The sequence below is a fragment of the Telmatherina bonti genome (assembly GCF_933228915.1).
Source record: "Telmatherina bonti genome assembly, chromosome: 5".
Classification (NCBI taxonomy): domain Eukaryota; kingdom Metazoa; phylum Chordata; class Actinopteri; order Atheriniformes; family Telmatherinidae; genus Telmatherina; species Telmatherina bonti.
The window spans coordinates 21029210-21046646 of record NC_136623.1 but is presented as its reverse complement, the minus strand read 5'-3'; the positions used below and the strand labels follow the sequence as shown (position 1 = coordinate 21046646).

Genomic DNA, 17437 nt, shown 5'->3' with positions numbered 1-17437 from the left:
ACAGAGACAAAAATCAGATTGTATTCTGTAGGATTTTGAGCAATGTTTGCACCTTAAAGTGATGCCAAATGTCTAAAAAAAAAAACTGTATCATATATGTCATGCTGGGTTCTTATGGGTTAAGTGTTTAAAATCCACAAAAGGTAAGGCCAATTTCAATCAAGTGCTCTTAGGCCTTTTAAAGGCTCTGGCAGAGCTTTTTATCTTATGAAGGTAGCCATAGTGCATGTAAAAGAAAAAAACATCTTCATTTATTAGAACACTTTGCTTTATTAAAATATGTACAGATGTGTTGTAAGACATGTGAAAACAGTACACAATGCACTTAGAACAGTTGTTCCATCATGTTGTATTTACACTGGTCAAATTTATTTGATGCAACAAGTGTAACAAAACTAGCCAGGCTGAAAGTTAAAAGCTGTAGAGCTTTACTTTGCATGTCCAAAGGTCTATATGAAAACTCCAAAACAAATGGAGAGTATCCGTGTGATGTAAAAATGTAATTCCATGTATATAAAAAGAGCATATTGCACAGTAAAAAGCTCCTAAAAACAGCAAGAAAACCATGAAAATATCAAAGTCATGGTCGACTTCATGGTGTTACCACAGCTGTTCAATCAGATTTTTTTTTTTTTTTAAATGTTTTATGTCTTTTTTAGCCCCCAGTCAAAGAAGTGCAAAACAAGAATTTAGCAAAATAATAATAAATCTCTTACAACCACTGTGAGAGCGTTCAAATTTGACAATTGGCATGGAAACATCATCATCAGTCTGCCAACAAGGGGTATGATACACCAAACAGAGCAGGCAACGTGTGGAATCCTGTTGCTTTGACTGAAAATGGTAAACAAGCCAATGATCACAGACAACTGGTGGGTCTACAGACATGTGTCACACAGGCAGGAGGGAGACGTCTAACAGGTAGATGTTAGTTTTAAGTGAAATGAGCCAGAGATTTGGTATGTAAAACAAAGGCGATGTGGGAAGTTTTGGTTGAAAGTGGGGCAACTGGACATAATGTGCTTAAGCCAATGGGCCATGTTTTGGCGGGAGTCTGTGTATGTGTGTGTGTTGGGACAGTGGATGTGGTTATGAGAGGAGCTCTAATGGTTTAGTCTGTCAGCATGCTAGGCCCATATTCACACTGTGCTGCCATTGAAAGGGGCAGCAAAGACATAAACAGGCCCAGTAGGATTAGGGCCCACTCAGAGGAGTGATCAGGGGGGATTTGCTGCCCGGCGGGCACACAATGGCACTGTCGCGTAACACACAAAACGCACTCTACACATGCTCTACGGCAACATTTCACAACAGGCCCAAGCCTACATAAATCTGATTAGAAGTCCCTTTTGTTTGGGAAGCGGCACTGGGGTTAACAGAGGCTAGACTCACGGCGGGCCATGTGTGATGGGAGAGGGTGTGAGTGGACGTCGGCAGGACAACAGTGAGAAAACACGGGGGCACGCTGTGTTGTGGCAGGGTGTCCACGTGTCTAGAGCCCCAGACAGACAGGGAGGGTCATGGCTGTATGTGGAAGCACAATAACAGGATGAATAAAGGTTTTTTCTCCCCCTCAGTGTGTATGTTTCTGAGTCAGCTGATGATGGTGGATGGAGACAGGAGCTAAGATAACATGAGACAACAACACTGGCAGACACAAAGACAGTAGGCCGGTTTAAACCTGTTCATATAATCTGACCCAGAAATATGGAGACAGTGGAGGGACAAAGCAAAAATGAGGTTCTGGTTTTAGCTGGATGTTGAATAGACAGCTGTATAAAAGACTGGAATTTTCTTCACATTTCCATTGTTGTCTTCCTCCCTTAGTGCTGGCTCTGGCCCAGGCTGCAGCCATGCCTCTTTTGGAAGAGACCACTCTGCCACAAGCGCACCCACCTATCCTTCCTGTGGTCATCATTGGTAAACTTTAAACCCTTACTGATATTTAACGGTTCCACAATATTCCATCCAAGCTGGCAATAATTCACTAACTTCATTGCGCTTTTCAATTCATCATTTGTTACATAATATCAACATTGTGATGCTAATCTGCACTTTTCCACACCTGGATTTCTTTTTAGGGAATGGACCATCAGGAATTTGCCTCTCCTACATGCTAAGTGGATACAAACCTTACTTAGACACAGCGACTGTTCACCCAAACCCAATACTGTACAGGAAACTGCAGGAGACCAAGCACCTCCCCATCACTGAGCAGGTAAATGAAATACAAATTCTTGTTTATCTAAACATGACACTCAGGTGCGCAGCAACAGAGACGGCTTCTTGCAGGATTTGGAATATCTGAGTGAAGGTCTTGAGGGGAGGTCGAGGAATCCTGTGGCTGTGCTTTTTGACACGCTGCTGCATCCCAATGCCGACTTTGGCTACGAGTTCCCTCCTGTTCTTCAGTGGAGGAGAGACAAACAGCAACACATCCCACACCTGGTTCTGGGAAGAGCAACACCTGGTGGTGCTTGGCATGTAAGCTGCAAAGTTTACTTTGCAACATTTTTTTTTTTCTTTTTGGTCAACCAATTTCTACCATGACATTTTTTCTCTCATGTCCTCAGGCGATGGAAGGCTCCATGTTGACTATTAGTCTTGGCATCTGGATGGAGCTTCCTGGTGTTAACTACAGAGACCTGACCAATGGGAAACCCAGGTAAAAAATGGGCTTACAGATGAGGTGCCTCATTTAAGCTTCATTGTAAATTTGTATGATTGTTTTTAATCATCTGTTTGTGTGTGTGTGTGTGTAGGGATGTAACCAGTGACAGAGCTACCCCAGAGGAGATCTCATCTTATTACCGTGACTACGTGAAGCTTAAAGGTCTCCAAAAGAATTTTGTTGACAACACCTACGTGACCTCCGTACAGAAACTAAGCCGGGGGCACGAGGTGGAAAGTCTGGAAAACGGGTGCACTGATCGTGGAGATGGAGGGGTGGAAAATGGTGGGAATAAGGGTTTTGAGGGAAATGGGGAGGAGTGTGTAAACAATGGAGTTGGTGGGGCTGTCTGGGAAGTAAGGGGTTATCAGCAGGTGCAGAACGACACTCATGTCCCGTTCTCTCTGTTTGCTGAAAATGTAGTCCTGGCCACTGGTGCGTCTGATTCGCCGGTTCGATTAGGGATAGAGGGAGAAGATCTACCTTTCGTATTCCACAGCATCTCAGACCTGGGCTTGGCTATAAGCCAGAGAAAACTGGATATGAACTCTGATCCGGTTCTAATTGTAGGTGCCGGTTTAAGTGCCGCTGATGCCGTTTTGTGCGCTTGTGACAGCAACATTAGAGTGCTGCACGTTTTCCGCAAAAGCGTAGACAACCAAGACCTCATCTTTAAGCAACTGCCCAAAACCTTGTACCCAGAATACCACAAAGTCTACAACATGATGTGCTCTCAGGCCTACACAAATGTTTCCCCCCCTCCTGCTCCGAACAGACCCCAGGCAGTTAGCATTGCCTCTTCAGTGTGTGCCAAGATGTGCCCTAAACCCCAACTTGCAGCAGGTAACATGGCCAGAGGTGCAAGTGTCAGCCTCTTTCCTGACTACACCAGTTTCCCTGAACACTGCGTTGTGTCCTTCCAGTCTGATATGAAGTGCTTGCTGCAGGGCAACAACTCCCTAAAGGCATTCAAGATCTCCATGGCCTTGGTGCTGATTGGAACAAACCCAAATTTGTTTTTCTTGAAGGGTCAGGGCCAATACCTGGGTCAGGATCCAACAAGACCCATCTCCTGCAAGCAAAATCCCATAGACATCAACCCCTACACTTTTGAGTGCAACAAGGAGCCAGGGTTATTCGCCATGGGCCCGCTCGTGGGAGACAACTTTGTTCGTTTTCTGAAGGGCGGCGCTCTCGGCATTGCCTCCTGTCTGCTGAAGAGACTCAAGAAGAGAGAAAAGCTCATCAGCAACGGAGGGAATAACTTCATTTGAAAATGTGAAGACAAAAAAATGACAGTCTGGTCTTAGGGCTCTGACTTTAACCCCTTTTCACCGCAGTGGGGAAAAAATGAGAAAAGAAATCTAATTTAATTTCATCTAAAGTAAGACATCTTACAGGTTTTTGAGACCAAAAAGACAATGGATGTACGCTAATTAGTTTCTAATGAAACAAACGACAGCTTTTAAAGAGTAATGTCCGGCTTCATATGAAGTCTCCATATGTCCAAACTTCCATGTGCCAATGTTTTACAGTCAATCTCTAACCTCATAATAGAACGGGACCTTATTTTCATCAGGGTTATTTATTCATTCACTGTGTGTCTTCAATCCATCTTCTAACAACATTAAGCTGATTTACATATTCTTCAGTTTAGTTTCATAGATGCAAAAATCCAAAACAAAGAACACAAACATTTCTATTCATATGCTCAAAAGCTGAAGTTGAATCAGTGATGACAGCTACTAAAAAGTTTTCTATGCAATTATAATCATCTGCAGATCTGACCGTTTCCCAGTTAATTGTTAATTATACCAATTGGATCCAAATATCGAGGTCTTTTAAGTTAATTTATTCTTTTTGCAGTGAGAAAATAATCAGATAACCTGGTGATCAGCAATGTTTCCACTGATGTTTTAATGTAAACTGAACAATCTGAAACAAAAGCTTTAACCAGATAACCAATGCTTTACATTTTTATCCCACAATAATAATGTTTAAAATGTAAAGATGTGCAGTGATCAGAGTAGTCTGAAGTCAATGGGATTTGTGAGGAATACATAGAAACACATAGATAAAAACCTTTTGACAGTTAATTACCAATTTTACATTGTTTATCAGTCCAGATGTTACAAAAAAAAACTAATTTTAGAAGGAATCAGTGTAAGCTCGGATAAATCTAAACCCACATAGACAGTCATGATGAAAAGAGGCTTTAAAGACACGAGAATGAAAAAAACATACAAGGTACCTTTTCTACAAACCATTCATTTTCGTCTCTTATTTTATTTTATTTTTGTGCGTGTGTGTGTGTGTGTGTGTGTGTGTGGGGGGGGGGGGGGGGGGGGGGGGGGGGGGGGGGTACTTTAAATCATCCGAGATCTCAGTTAATTACACAACATTTTAACATCTATTTACGCTGATCTATCGTTGCAGTCATGTAATGGGTTTTTACTAACAATGTGAAGCATATGTAACCTTGTTTTTGTGTTTTAGACACAACAAATGGCCAAACATTCACAGGGGATTTTGCAAGTCATGCTGATCTGCAGAACTCTTTGCCTCTTCATGCCCAGCTCTACTCATGGATCTTTGTTATCTGCCATGTTGAAAACTGAACTGTAAACAGCCACAACTCAGAAACGTGGCACAACCTGACAGTCGCAGTGTTTTCCATTTCAACTTTTCCTCCCCTTCAGTTATATAAGCAGAATCGATAACACAGTGATGGTGTATGCATTTTTCTTTATGATGCGACATTTCTACCTTCTTGCCAGCTTCAACATAATATGAGACAGAGACGGGGACTTGCATTATTAAATAACATTTTGTATAGTCATGACTTTTTTCCACTAACAAAATTCTTTTATTTATTACTGTTTAGATTTTGGTAATCATATAATAGTTATTATATTAAATATATATGCATGCAGGCATGAGCCATTGCCTGTCAGCAGCTTAAAGTCTTGCAAGGAAAGCTGTGAGAAGCATCAGATGGATGGATTTAACCATAAAGGGGGGTGGGGTGACTCAGAAATTGAGACTTTTTAAATTATTTTAAATTTACTTAAAGACAAAATACAAGCTGAGGAATCCATCTGCTTAAATAGCATGTTTTTTATTTGCGTAAATCTTTGTAAACATTTTAGTAAAGATATTTGAATTTTTAGTGAGCAACTCAGGTTGCAAGTAGTTAAATCTTAGGCTGAATAATTCCACTGCTCCAATTAGAAAAAAAGGCATTTAAAGCCAGTCTCCTGACTCCATTGCCCACTCTGCAACCTATGAAAAATAAAAACTTCTTTCACTGCACAACTGATGCTGGATGCTGAGTAAACTCTGAACTTGGACCTTCTGTGAATATGAAGGAGCAGGCGAGCTTTAACTGTGCTCAGAAAGGCCAGGAGGTATCTGGCATAATGACTTCTTATCTGAAATGGAAAAGTGCCTGAAGGGTTGGCTTGCTGGGGATCGCTTAAGAAATAGTGATGCTTGAATCGCACATTGGTCTCTTATTCTTCTGAAACCAGGGAACATACTGGGCGTTGACCTGAATGAATAGCTGCTTTCACCATGTAGAGTTTTACAACTCTCTTATACAACTGAAGAGTTTTTAATGTTTTGTATGGTATATTTTTTATTAACAAATAAAATCTTTGAGAAAAATCTCTGAACACAGACTCTGTTTTATTACATTGCAAGCTGTCAGTGGCTTCATTAGAGTGAAGGAGTACATTTTATGGGAAGAAGAGACGATCAATGCATAATAGCTCAAATAGAGAAATGTATCGGGTTATGACTGAAATCCTTTCAAACAGGCTTTTGCATACTTTCTGTGAGATGAATTCACTCTAGAGGATGTCAAGATGAAGGCATTTCACCGCCTCTTGGTTAGTTTGGTGGGGTTGTACCTAATGACACACACACAGAAGAGAGTGCACGTCAAACATCTGTCCAGGTCAGTTTGGGCTTTTAACATTCCTTCTGGATCACTCCTCAATGTGCTCAGAGGCATTTTTGAACAATAAAAATCAGCCTAAATGAAGCACTGTAAAACACAGACAATGTTTGAACAGCTTAAAGCAAACAAGCTTCCTATAAACCATGTCTGGAAAGTTCGGTTTAGACACCACCACCCCCCTCAAAAAAAAAAAGAAATACTGGACTGTTTTCTTAGCAGCAGAGTCTGTTCTCCAGCTACGCATGACTGGCTGAGCATGACTCAGTGATCAAACAGCTCAGCTCTGACACACACGCAAAATCGATCTCAGACCGTCTCTTTTCTGCTTAGTCAAAGAAAACACAGCAGCGCCTGCTTACATCACCACTGTTACCCTAGCAACCATCGTGATGAAAGAATTAATCTATTATGAACGGTTAGACTGATGATCGAGGAGGGTGAAAAGACACAATCTCAGTTTAGAATATTTATATGTAGTTTGGAAGCTCAGAATTTTATTATAAAAATGATCCGTAAGGACAGCAGGCAATATTCTTGATAGCTGGGTGCGGCTGGAAGATCTCTGCACAAGGACTATATAATCAATTTATTCATATATATGTAGGGCGATACATGACATCCAGTTTCTCACCTAAACAGGTCATCTCCTATTGACTCGTCCCGCCTGTTCTGACGCTCCTCCTGAAACAAAAATAAGTTAGACTTACAGATCCATTTCCATTTAAACAGAATTTAAGAAATAGGAGGTGTGATGGTACCTCAGCAGCATTTTTCAACCATTCATCCATTTCAGCGTTTTTGCCTCTGTTGTGAATCAGTAGATCAGATCCTCCGATGACAGGTGGGAAACTGTCCACGCCTGAAACGCGTTTCTGTCATGCACAAAGAGATACGTTCATATTCAAACATTCATACTCAAAAAGAAAAATGATAAGCGCATGATGTTCCCTGATGCCCTTAGAGCAGATATTTCTTTAGTTTGTTTTGGTTCTTCTCAAACTCTTCTACTGAATAAGGCACATTTCAATGATATTTTTAAAGCACTTTTCATACTAAACAGCAACACAAAGTGCTTTACATATATGCCTCCTATTTTCTGTTTCTGAACTCTGAACAGAATACAGTTATAAAAACACTCATGAAATAAAACATAATAAACAACTGGCTTGACAAACAATTCTTTGGGGAACCATCTGCACCAGGAGCCAGCCCACCCTAAACCACAGCAGACGCAAACACAGGAACCACCCCGATAACAGCATCAACGGGTCCATACTAGAGCCATAGGATAGCATTGCAGCCCTCTCCCCAGTCATCCAGACACGGGGACAGCTGCAACAGCAGTGCTGGCGACTGAGCAGGCAGAGCCTCCAGTGTGGTGGGTTCCAATGAGGGGATAATAATAAACTTAATAGAAAGGTGGGCTGTGATGTTTGTTTTCATCTGCCAGAGAACCAAGTGTTTGAACTATTGACATACACAAAATGTATGTAAGAGCTACTTTAAGATTACAGAACAGTCATCACTGCAGTCTGACCTTGTGGAAACATTTGAAGTTCTTGGCGTGTCCGTTTTCCAGCACTTGTTTTGGTTTGCTTGTATGTGGAGCAGAAACAGTGAGAGATCTAAACTCCACCAACACCAGCTTTTTAGGAAGACCTTCATCAATATTTGACTCCTGAAAAAAAAAAAAACAACAAAACAATAGGAAAAACTGATTTGATTGTGTATTTTTAAAAAACTCTTTGAGACATTTTTAATCAAATGTTAATGATTCATAAAATATTGGGAGGATTTTATAATTATCATCATTGTAAATTAAATTTCTACCTTTTGGTAAACAGTGTGTACATGTGTAACATGAAAGTTAAAACTGGAAATTTAGCCACTCTTCTGAAATGGTTTTTTGACAGTTTTGCCATTTTATAAACCATGTCAGTGTGTCTAAAAGGATCAGTGCATCGAATGCAACTTGTCTGTCCTGATCTTTTTAATTAAAAAAATACAAGACAGCTAGAAAAAGGAGCTCGTTCAGAGGTAGAAACAGAAATGCAGACATCAGTGACTTTTTTCACAGGATTTACCTGAACCTCTTGCTTGACCACAACAGGTTTTACAGAGGTCTTTGTCTCATCTTTTTCCTGGCAAATATAGACTTCCAGTAGTTCTGCATCCTGTGGAAAATGAAAAGGTGAAAACAGCAGTGATGGGAAAGCAAAGCTAGATCTAAATCTCTTAGATAATTGTTTTATCGCTTGTTTAGACTAAAATAATCTTTTCTCACCTCAATGAAAGACGCATCATCTTCATCAGTCTTCGTGTTCCTGCTTGTACTGGCAGAAGGCATCTCAGGAAGTTTGCCCAGCTCATTAGTTGTCATGAAGTCTGTTGGATGAAGCGGCTCCATCTTAACAGAGACAAAAGGTGGTCCCGATCGTGCGCTGTGGTTATCGCTGAGATCTGATTCTTTTTTCGGGTCTAACTTTGGCTTTTCTTTGCTAATGACTTTTTCTTCTTGATGGAACCGCTGCCTCTTGTTTGAGGATGAAGAATCTTGTTTTAGTTTACCCGAACTGTGCATCGTTTGCTGCTCTTGACAGCCTTGGCTACTTGAAAGATTGTCATCAAAGCAGAACATATCCTCCGACATAATAGACTCCAGTTCTTCTATCTGTATCTCTTCTTCCATCTCCTTCCTCTTTCTACTTGGTGGTTTCTTTGAAGGAGCCTCTGACTGTCCAACAAACGAATCAGCAGGCGACTCAAGTGGAGTCTGGGACACAGTTTGAGGGCCGCTAAGAGAAAGCGAAGGCATTTCTTTGGGCACGGTTTCGGTATTTGAAGCCTGAACTGTGATGGATGATTCGGGTGTTGGCCGCTTTGGTTCAGACACGACTGATGAAAGCTGATCCTCCAAAGGCCTGAATCACAGCATGAAAAAAGCTGGTTTGGCAAAGACACTTACCAAAACATATTCTCCTTAAACAGTCTTGTATGAAAAATATTTAACTTCATATTCTTTCCCAGTAAATGTACAAATTTCACTGTATGACATTACATATTACTTACATATATATAGGATATTTTCAAAACATACTGAACACTTGTTTTTAGCCACAAAATAAATGACAGAAAGTGTAAAATTGTATCATTATTTCAAAAAGACACAATGTATCATAATAGAATATGACAAAGAAAATGATAAATGTTATTTGACTAAATCCCTTACATTAAAAAATTAACTTTCCAAATTAAAAAGTTTCCATACTATGTTTATTTTACCTTTAAGTTACTTTGGAGACTAAGAAAATGAATATTATAATAGACGTCAAACATTTTCCAGAAAGATCTCAGGTTATTCCTTCAACCTAAGGTCACAGATCTGAATAATAATTTTAGGAAAATTGCTACTTCATGGGTTGGCTAAAGGATGACAACGCTAACTGCCTTCCTATAATATCCTGACACCCAAGCTCAACACAGACATAGTTTATAACTATGTCTGTGTTGTCTATATCTTTTTCATCTGGAACACTGAATAAATGAATGTAAAGATTCTGATAAGACGTTCGTGGATGACAGCCTCTGTCACAACACTGGAATATACAGGGCCCCTGATGGAAAACTCCCAATTCTCTATTTCTAAATGCTTTATTTTGTTGAAGTGAATAAAAACTATCATGTCTGTTTAAGTTTTTGCGGAACAAAACTATGTTTATTATAAGTAGGCAAAGCTGCTCTACCATAGTAACCTGGAGCAAAAACATTGAAGAATCAGAAGAATCTTACCTTTTCTTGGTGACAGGCTGAAAGAAATTGGTTAGAGTCGATTGTTTTTGTGGGGAAGCTTGTGCAGAGATTTTAGATTTCTGAGGAGATTGTTTGTAAGGGAATGTCTTTGTGCCGCCATCGGTCTTAGGTGTGGACAGCTGGGGTCTAACATTAGCACCTCCTCCACCTGAAATCAAAAAAATATTTGTTTTGAAGGATATTTATTACTGTGAATGATTTCAAGAAAAAGCATTGTGTGCTGTAAAGTATGCCTACAAGCTAGAATTTAAACAGAAGCGTAGAAAACATCTGAACTCCAAGCACTGAACCGAGAGGAATAAGGCCTCTCCTGTCCGTTACATTTTTCTTTCAGGTTTGACTCAGTTTATTTTAGACTGCTATGACTGCACCTTCTACGTTTTAAAGGACCGAGGGCATGCATGTTATCCTTGTAAAATTCTGCCAACATAAACTTACAAACTCATTAAAAACATTTAAAATCGTCTTTAAAGAACGGAAACAGTAACACTTTAAGCAAAATATATGTTTTATCTGTCAAGCAACTGCATAAATCCTCTATTTCCAGTTACATTTCATGTTATGCTGGAAATAAATCTAGTCAGATGTACAGACATTTTCACTAATCACTATGATTTTTTATTTTACTCATTTTATGTCCAGCGCTTTGTGATTTTTATCTGCGAATTGAATTTATCTGTTCTATGAATTTTTACATAGCGGTACTTACACATTAAGTTAAAAAATGTTTTAGCACTGTGAAACCAGTAGGGGGAAAATCGAATCGAAAAATAGAAAATCAGAATTTTTTTGCTTCACAACTTTAAAATCGATTTTTTGTTAAAAAAAATCTATTTTTTTTTTCAAACAAATACAAACGATCCAGTATAAAAGTTTTGTCATTTTTATTGTTTTTATTGATCTTTTTACTTGTCTTCTGGGGCGTTAAAGCAGCAGAACAACGATCTGGCTACTGTGTCGTTTTTTTCTAATTGAAATCAAGAAATATTACGTTTTATACCTTTATTTTGTTTTTAATCTACAAAAATCAGCAATATCAAAGAATTGTGAGAATCACAATTTAAATCGAATCGGCACCCAAAAAATCGGAATCGAATCGAATCAGGACAAAAGTGTATCGTCACAGCCCTAGAAACCAGTATGGATCAGTGTCTCTTAACTCATTCAACGAGTTACCTGTAACTCTGGAGACAGCTTTCTTCCTCTGTGAGCCTTTGCTGTCTGCGTTATTGAAAGATGAGTTCATTGTATCGGCCACGACATACTGGGTGGTCATCCCTCCATCTGTAAGTTTGGATCCAAGAGACTGGCTGTTGTTCTGGCTTTGCTTCTTCTGAGGAGTCTCCCCAACTCCTGCCGCTCCACTTGCCTCACAAACTTCCATCCTGACAACAGAAGACTGCAAAGTCCTGAATTTATTCACAGAGCGGCTGCGGGTCAGTGAGTGCTTGTCTTTACCTTAGTGATGGCTCTGTGTTGACTGCGTAAGCTGTGATGTTCTGAGAAACCGCAGGTAAGACAGTCTCATCCACAGCCACACTCTGCGACAGTGAAGCACTTGGAATGTGGGGTTTCACTTTTTGGTCCGAATCTAAAACAAATGAAAAACAAAGAGCAAAATAAAATTACAAATAATAAAAAAAACAATTAAGCCCATCAATGCTTTTCTGTGTGGTTGCACACCTGAGTCTATAGAGGATGGATTACAGTACTTGTCACAGGATGCATAGATGGCAGCCAAACCAATTTCAGACTCTGTGATCATCCGAAGGCCTTTTCTGTATCAGTAGCCGAAGGAGAAACGGCACAGTCTTTAACTGACCACAAATCATTTGATCAATTTAACGAGTCGACTACAAAAAACAGTCTATAAAATGTTTCTCAGCAGAAGAATGAGAGTTGGAACCTTTGCAGGATGCTTTTCACAGAGTTTGCCAACTCTATGGAGGGTGGAGGAGGCAAAGTTTGCGAGCTGCCTGTTATAACATCGATCACACAGCTGTTTGGAGACTCCAGTAGGTCACGGGGCAGAGAGCCCCCCTCCAGCAGCCGGCTCGTGCCACCTCCAAAACTCACTGCTCCACTAAGACGCTTCAGCTGCAAAAAACACAGGAGAGCTGTGCATTAATCCGGATGTAGTCTCACTGCATGTAACCAGGCAACCAATCTAGCAACAAGCAGGTTGGCTCTCCAAAAGAAAACCTGGAGTTTTAGGGCTTTTTTCTGGCAAATCAATTCTTTTCATTTTTCTTGCTTACCAGTTTGTACGCAGCACATAGAGTCCTCTAAAGGTTCAGATTTTATATATCAATGTAATTCACAGCTGTGGGATTCAACCATAAGTCAAGACAGATAAAAACAATATAAAATATTCAAAATAAATTGTTTATTACCTACAATTGAATTTGTGAACTTCCCGAATCAAGCACGTTCTTTACACCACTTGAAAATGGACTTCATTGTATTTCTTTGCCTTTTCTTTTGAGTTTCACATTTTATAATTATTCTGAATTTCATCAAGTATAAAGTATTTTCACACATGTATATGCACAGAATCTGGTCTGGGCACAGTTGTCAATTCACATGTGTGCTAAATAACAGGAGACTGTCCACGTGGGCCGTACTCATTACTATGAGTACCCGGCAGTGGCATATGGGTAAAAAACACATGAGGCAGCATGGCACTGAAGAAGTGCACGGCAGAAATTTCTGACAGTACAATAAGGAAGTTGGAAAAGACCCCAGATTAATCCATAGTAATAACCGATTTTGTATCCATAACATATAACAGTGTCTTTGTCCATTATAAACAGAAGCAAGTAAACATCACCTACACACACATGAGGTACATGGAGAATTAGCTGCTGTATTCACAAGAGAGCTCAAACTCATATCAATCACATTTAGTGGCGTGGAGCTGGAAGGATAAAGTCTATACGTTTGTTCAATTTAATTGTCACGTATTCGATCTCGCTTTCACTTGTAAGTTTTATTCTGAAAAAGTCAGTAATCAGTGATTACAGTTCTTGTAAAAACAAGACTCTTTGTTGCGACAGTGACTCCCAGAGGCACAGTCCTCCCAGAGAACTAAGTGCCTGGCAACTCATAGACATGAACCTCACAAGATCAGGACAATTACTTTGTCAAACTTTCAAAGCAGGTGAAATAATATCAGTTAAGATGAGCCCTCATCTCAGCATCTCTCATGACTTATTGCACTCGATTGGAGAGAATAAACATACAACATTTATCACCTGCATATACTTTTGACTCTACACCTAAAAAAAAAAAAAAAACAGTTGTTTTTACTGGTTTATATGGATTGATAAAACAACTGACCACCTTTACAGGAGGAGGTAGACCTGGCTGGTAGCTTTTAACCACTACAGACACTGCTACAGATTCTCTACCAGCGGGTGGTTGCCGGCACAGTGTTTGATGGTGTGAAAAGTGGTAAACCTGTTTGGTGCTGAGGAAAAAAAAGGTCTTTCCAGTGAAGAGCTGTTTGCGAACTGGTATCGCTCCAAGGTTAACCTCATCTTTATTCAAGCTGGGTTCATCAATCTCAGGGACAAAACTTAAAAAAACACAAAGGAGATAATATTTAGTTGTGTGGAGCCAGTCAGGTTCATTTCAGTGTAAGGATCAATGAAGATGCCTTGTATTGTACCTCTCAGCTTTAGGAGGTGGAAGTTTTTGCTGAAAGGCATTGCTGAGTTCTGAGAAGAACTCTGGCTTCACGATGGGACAACAACACAGCAGAGCGGAAATTGTCTGGAAGAGAGGAACAGAAATGGCATAATTAGCACATGTTTGGTGAGGAACACATTAACTGGGCTAGCAAGAAATGAAAAGGAATCAGACCTTAACAGTGACTTTAACACTGGGCATGGCCAGGTGGGTACATTCCTGAGTCCACGTATTAACAAGTTTCCCACCTAAAGTTACCAGGGCCTGAGAGAGAGTCTCCTTCCCAGTGGTGTCCAAACATGATGAACACACTACGAGTTTCTGATGAATCACACTGAAGTATAAAAAAACAGTAACGTAATGACATAAGATCAAAATGTAAGAGTAAAGTATGCTTATTCTATTTTCAGCATTTGTAACTAACCAAATCTCATTTCTGTTACATGCCTGAATTTGCTGTGGAAAACGCCAAATGTAATATTATCTCCAGACTTGAGGTTCAGAGGTGCTGTTAGACGCTGGTTGTTGACAGATGTGCCGTACTTGGAGTTGTCTTTTACAGTCAGGCTCTGGAAGCAAAATATGTGACAGCAAACCATGAAATCCATCAGTTAGATAAACCATTCAATGTATTTCTGTTACTTTTAGCCATGCAAATGAGAAATAAGTTTCTTTTTCTTTTAAAAAAGAAAGATAAAGTATTTTCTTCCATTAATTAAAACAAACAAACAAAAAAAAAACTACTGGAAAGAATTAGAGTCTTGCCTGCAAGACAACCATGTGACATCCAAAAAAATAGTGGGGAATGAGGATTGTTTCACCAATGATCAACAAACAAACAAAAAACTAACTACCTAATGGTGCAATATAATCATAAATTTATAACACATAATATAAATGCAACCACAAAGACAACAATAAGAAAGTGACTCAAGAGGAGTAAAATCCAATTCTGGGAGTCTTAGTTGTGTTTTTAATTAATCTAACAGTTTGAGAAATTGGTGCAACAGCACCACCTTCTGTGTTAATGCGTCATCACACCAATAAATATATTTCTCTGCATGTATTGCTACATTGGCTCATGTGAAAATAAAAGTAATTTTAAATTACAATCAAGCTTAAGTTACTGTTTTCACTTTTCCGTTTGCTCTTCTCGACAATAATTTGCGTGGATCACTGGCTCGTTGCCATGGTTTTCAGAGTGAGTTATTCATTGTTACAGATGCATAATTATTTACCATATGTAATTCTCTATGATGAATCTTTGCAGCAGAGATATTTATGAATGGTGAATATTTGTCACTAAAATATGAAGAATAATAGATATTTAATGTTTTTTTTCTGTACAAATCTTAGGATTACTAGAATGCACTGCAATGTAGCAAAACTTATGTAGTAAAATTTAGGTGTGGAATTGATCATTATTATGTCATTAATTCTTCAATCTTTGATGGTTTGGGTTGTAGCTAATCATGCATGTAGTCTTTGTATTTACAGTGATTTCTAAAAAATGTCTTAGCTTAAATGAAAAGCACAATATCAAAACTAACAAAGCATGTTATCTTCCATGTTCCCACCATGTTTATTCTCTATTTATTAGGGTCCGAGCTATACAAAGTATAGCTTAAACCTTATTGCGGTTGAAATTCTTCATATTTGATCTTTCTTCTCCCACCTGGTCAGTAACAGTGAGCTGAGCATGAGCCCTACTGATGGACTGGTCATTGGGAAGAAGGATGTCACAGTTCTTGCGCCCCACCACATAGTCTTTCCCAGAGGGGAGATAGTAAGTCTCACCTGTGAGGGACAGAGTGCAGAATTTTTGGAGCCACATACATTAGAAACAGCTAAACTTAATTGTAGTTTTAGTTATTATAGTTATTATTTTCCCCATATACCCGTTTCAATATTATACAGTGGTCAATACATACTACATTAAGTTTCAAAATATCAGTTTCAATAATTTGACAAAAAATGGAAGTTGTCATAATGCTTTGGAAACAGATATAAATGCTTTTCTGATTAGATGGAACAGACAGGGAAATGTCAATTAATCAATCAAAACTTTATTTATGTAGTACTTTTTTTATACAATTAAAAGCAACACAAGGGGAAAAGCTTGTATTCAGGCATGAATGCACACACACACACACACACACACACACACACACACACACACACACACACACACACACACCACCTCACAGAAAACGAACAAATTGCAAAACTAAATCCAACTGAAACAGGACTGCATCTGACAACAGTCACTTGAAAGTCCTTGTGTACACTTCTCTACCACCATGTGAAGTAGGTACAGCAGAGCTATAATTAACTAAAGTTATAGTACGGTACCAAATGTTTTTGTACTATACATTGTTTGATAGCCTGCTCTGCCACATTTATAACGAGATATAACTTGTAAGGATTATGCCTCAGTAGAATGAGTAACTTAATATGGGCGTCGAAAATAAATTAGGGTAAATACCCTGCAATACTCCGTTAACTTTCACTCTGGCTTAGTTTAGCTTTGTGGAGTGGATAATTACACTCTCGAGAGAGAAACAAATAAAGGCCATACAAATAAATAAATACAATTTAAAACCTATATAGGCCATTGTTTTATGTTTAACGGTGTTGGTCATCCAACAGCAATACGATACTTTACAAATTAGGCTTTCTAATTATGTGTAATAAAACAGCCATTGGTGTTAATATGCTATATCAAATCAATAATCAGAGAGTTCGTCACAAAAGTTCATCACACGCAAAAAGCCTTTCCTAAAACATTTATATTAAACAGAATCTTATTAATTGTTCAGCAAACCTACATTGCACGACCCAGCCTGCGTTAAATCTGTTTTGTTGCTTTTTTTTTTTTTTTGGCAAACTTGCAGCAAAGAGTAAACTTTAGCGAGCTAGCAGTGCGCTACCAAAGAATGTCGATTATGAAGGTGAAAGTTACCTCCAGACTGCAGAGCTGTCAGTATCCACATTGTTTCACCCTCTGTAGGCTTTCATCAACATAAACAGACAACACATCAGGGAAAAAAGGAATAATTTCCACGAAACAACACGTCTTAGTGGACATTCAGCGCGCCAGTGCATGACGTCATTACAATGCGCCGTTATTGTTGACTTTTTTTTTTTTTCCTGCAAACTTTATTGGTTTATGTCTGTATGTAGCACATCTTAGGGTCAGCATGCACATTTAACGGTATCAAATGACAAGATGGGCGGACCGGGAGATCTTGTAACATAAACAAATACATCAAGGAAAAATGTATATGGTCATTTCTTTTGTTGAT

General features: G+C 39.1%; 2 protein-coding genes across 2 annotated transcripts; one reads left to right on the top strand and one right to left on the bottom strand.

The window, feature by feature from the left end:
- Positions 1-1838: 1838 nt before the first annotated feature.
- Positions 1839-3945, top strand: osgin2 (oxidative stress induced growth inhibitor family member 2; the record flags this gene model as incomplete). Its single annotated transcript, XM_079240457.1, has 5 exons — positions 1839-1920; positions 2082-2218; positions 2293-2484; positions 2574-2665; positions 2763-3945. Exons 1-5 carry the CDS (start codon positions 1854-1856, stop codon positions 3943-3945), a joined length of 1671 nt encoding a protein of 556 aa, XP_079096583.1. The 5' UTR covers positions 1839-1853.
- A 2366-nt stretch (positions 3946-6311) lies between these two features.
- Positions 6312-17225, bottom strand: nbn (nibrin). Its single transcript, XM_079240460.1, has 17 exons — positions 17095-17225; positions 15808-15929; positions 14580-14701; positions 14307-14466; positions 14113-14216; positions 13902-14019; positions 12349-12539; positions 12126-12220; positions 11901-12033; positions 11619-11827; positions 10422-10590; positions 8917-9553; positions 8717-8806; positions 8170-8310; positions 7391-7504; positions 7264-7313; positions 6312-6582 (listed from the first exon to the last, which is right to left on the bottom strand). Exons 1-17 carry the CDS (start codon positions 17123-17125, stop codon positions 6549-6551), a joined length of 2520 nt encoding a protein of 839 aa, XP_079096586.1. The 5' UTR covers positions 17126-17225; the 3' UTR covers positions 6312-6548.
- Between the last annotated feature and the right edge of the window lie 212 nt (positions 17226-17437).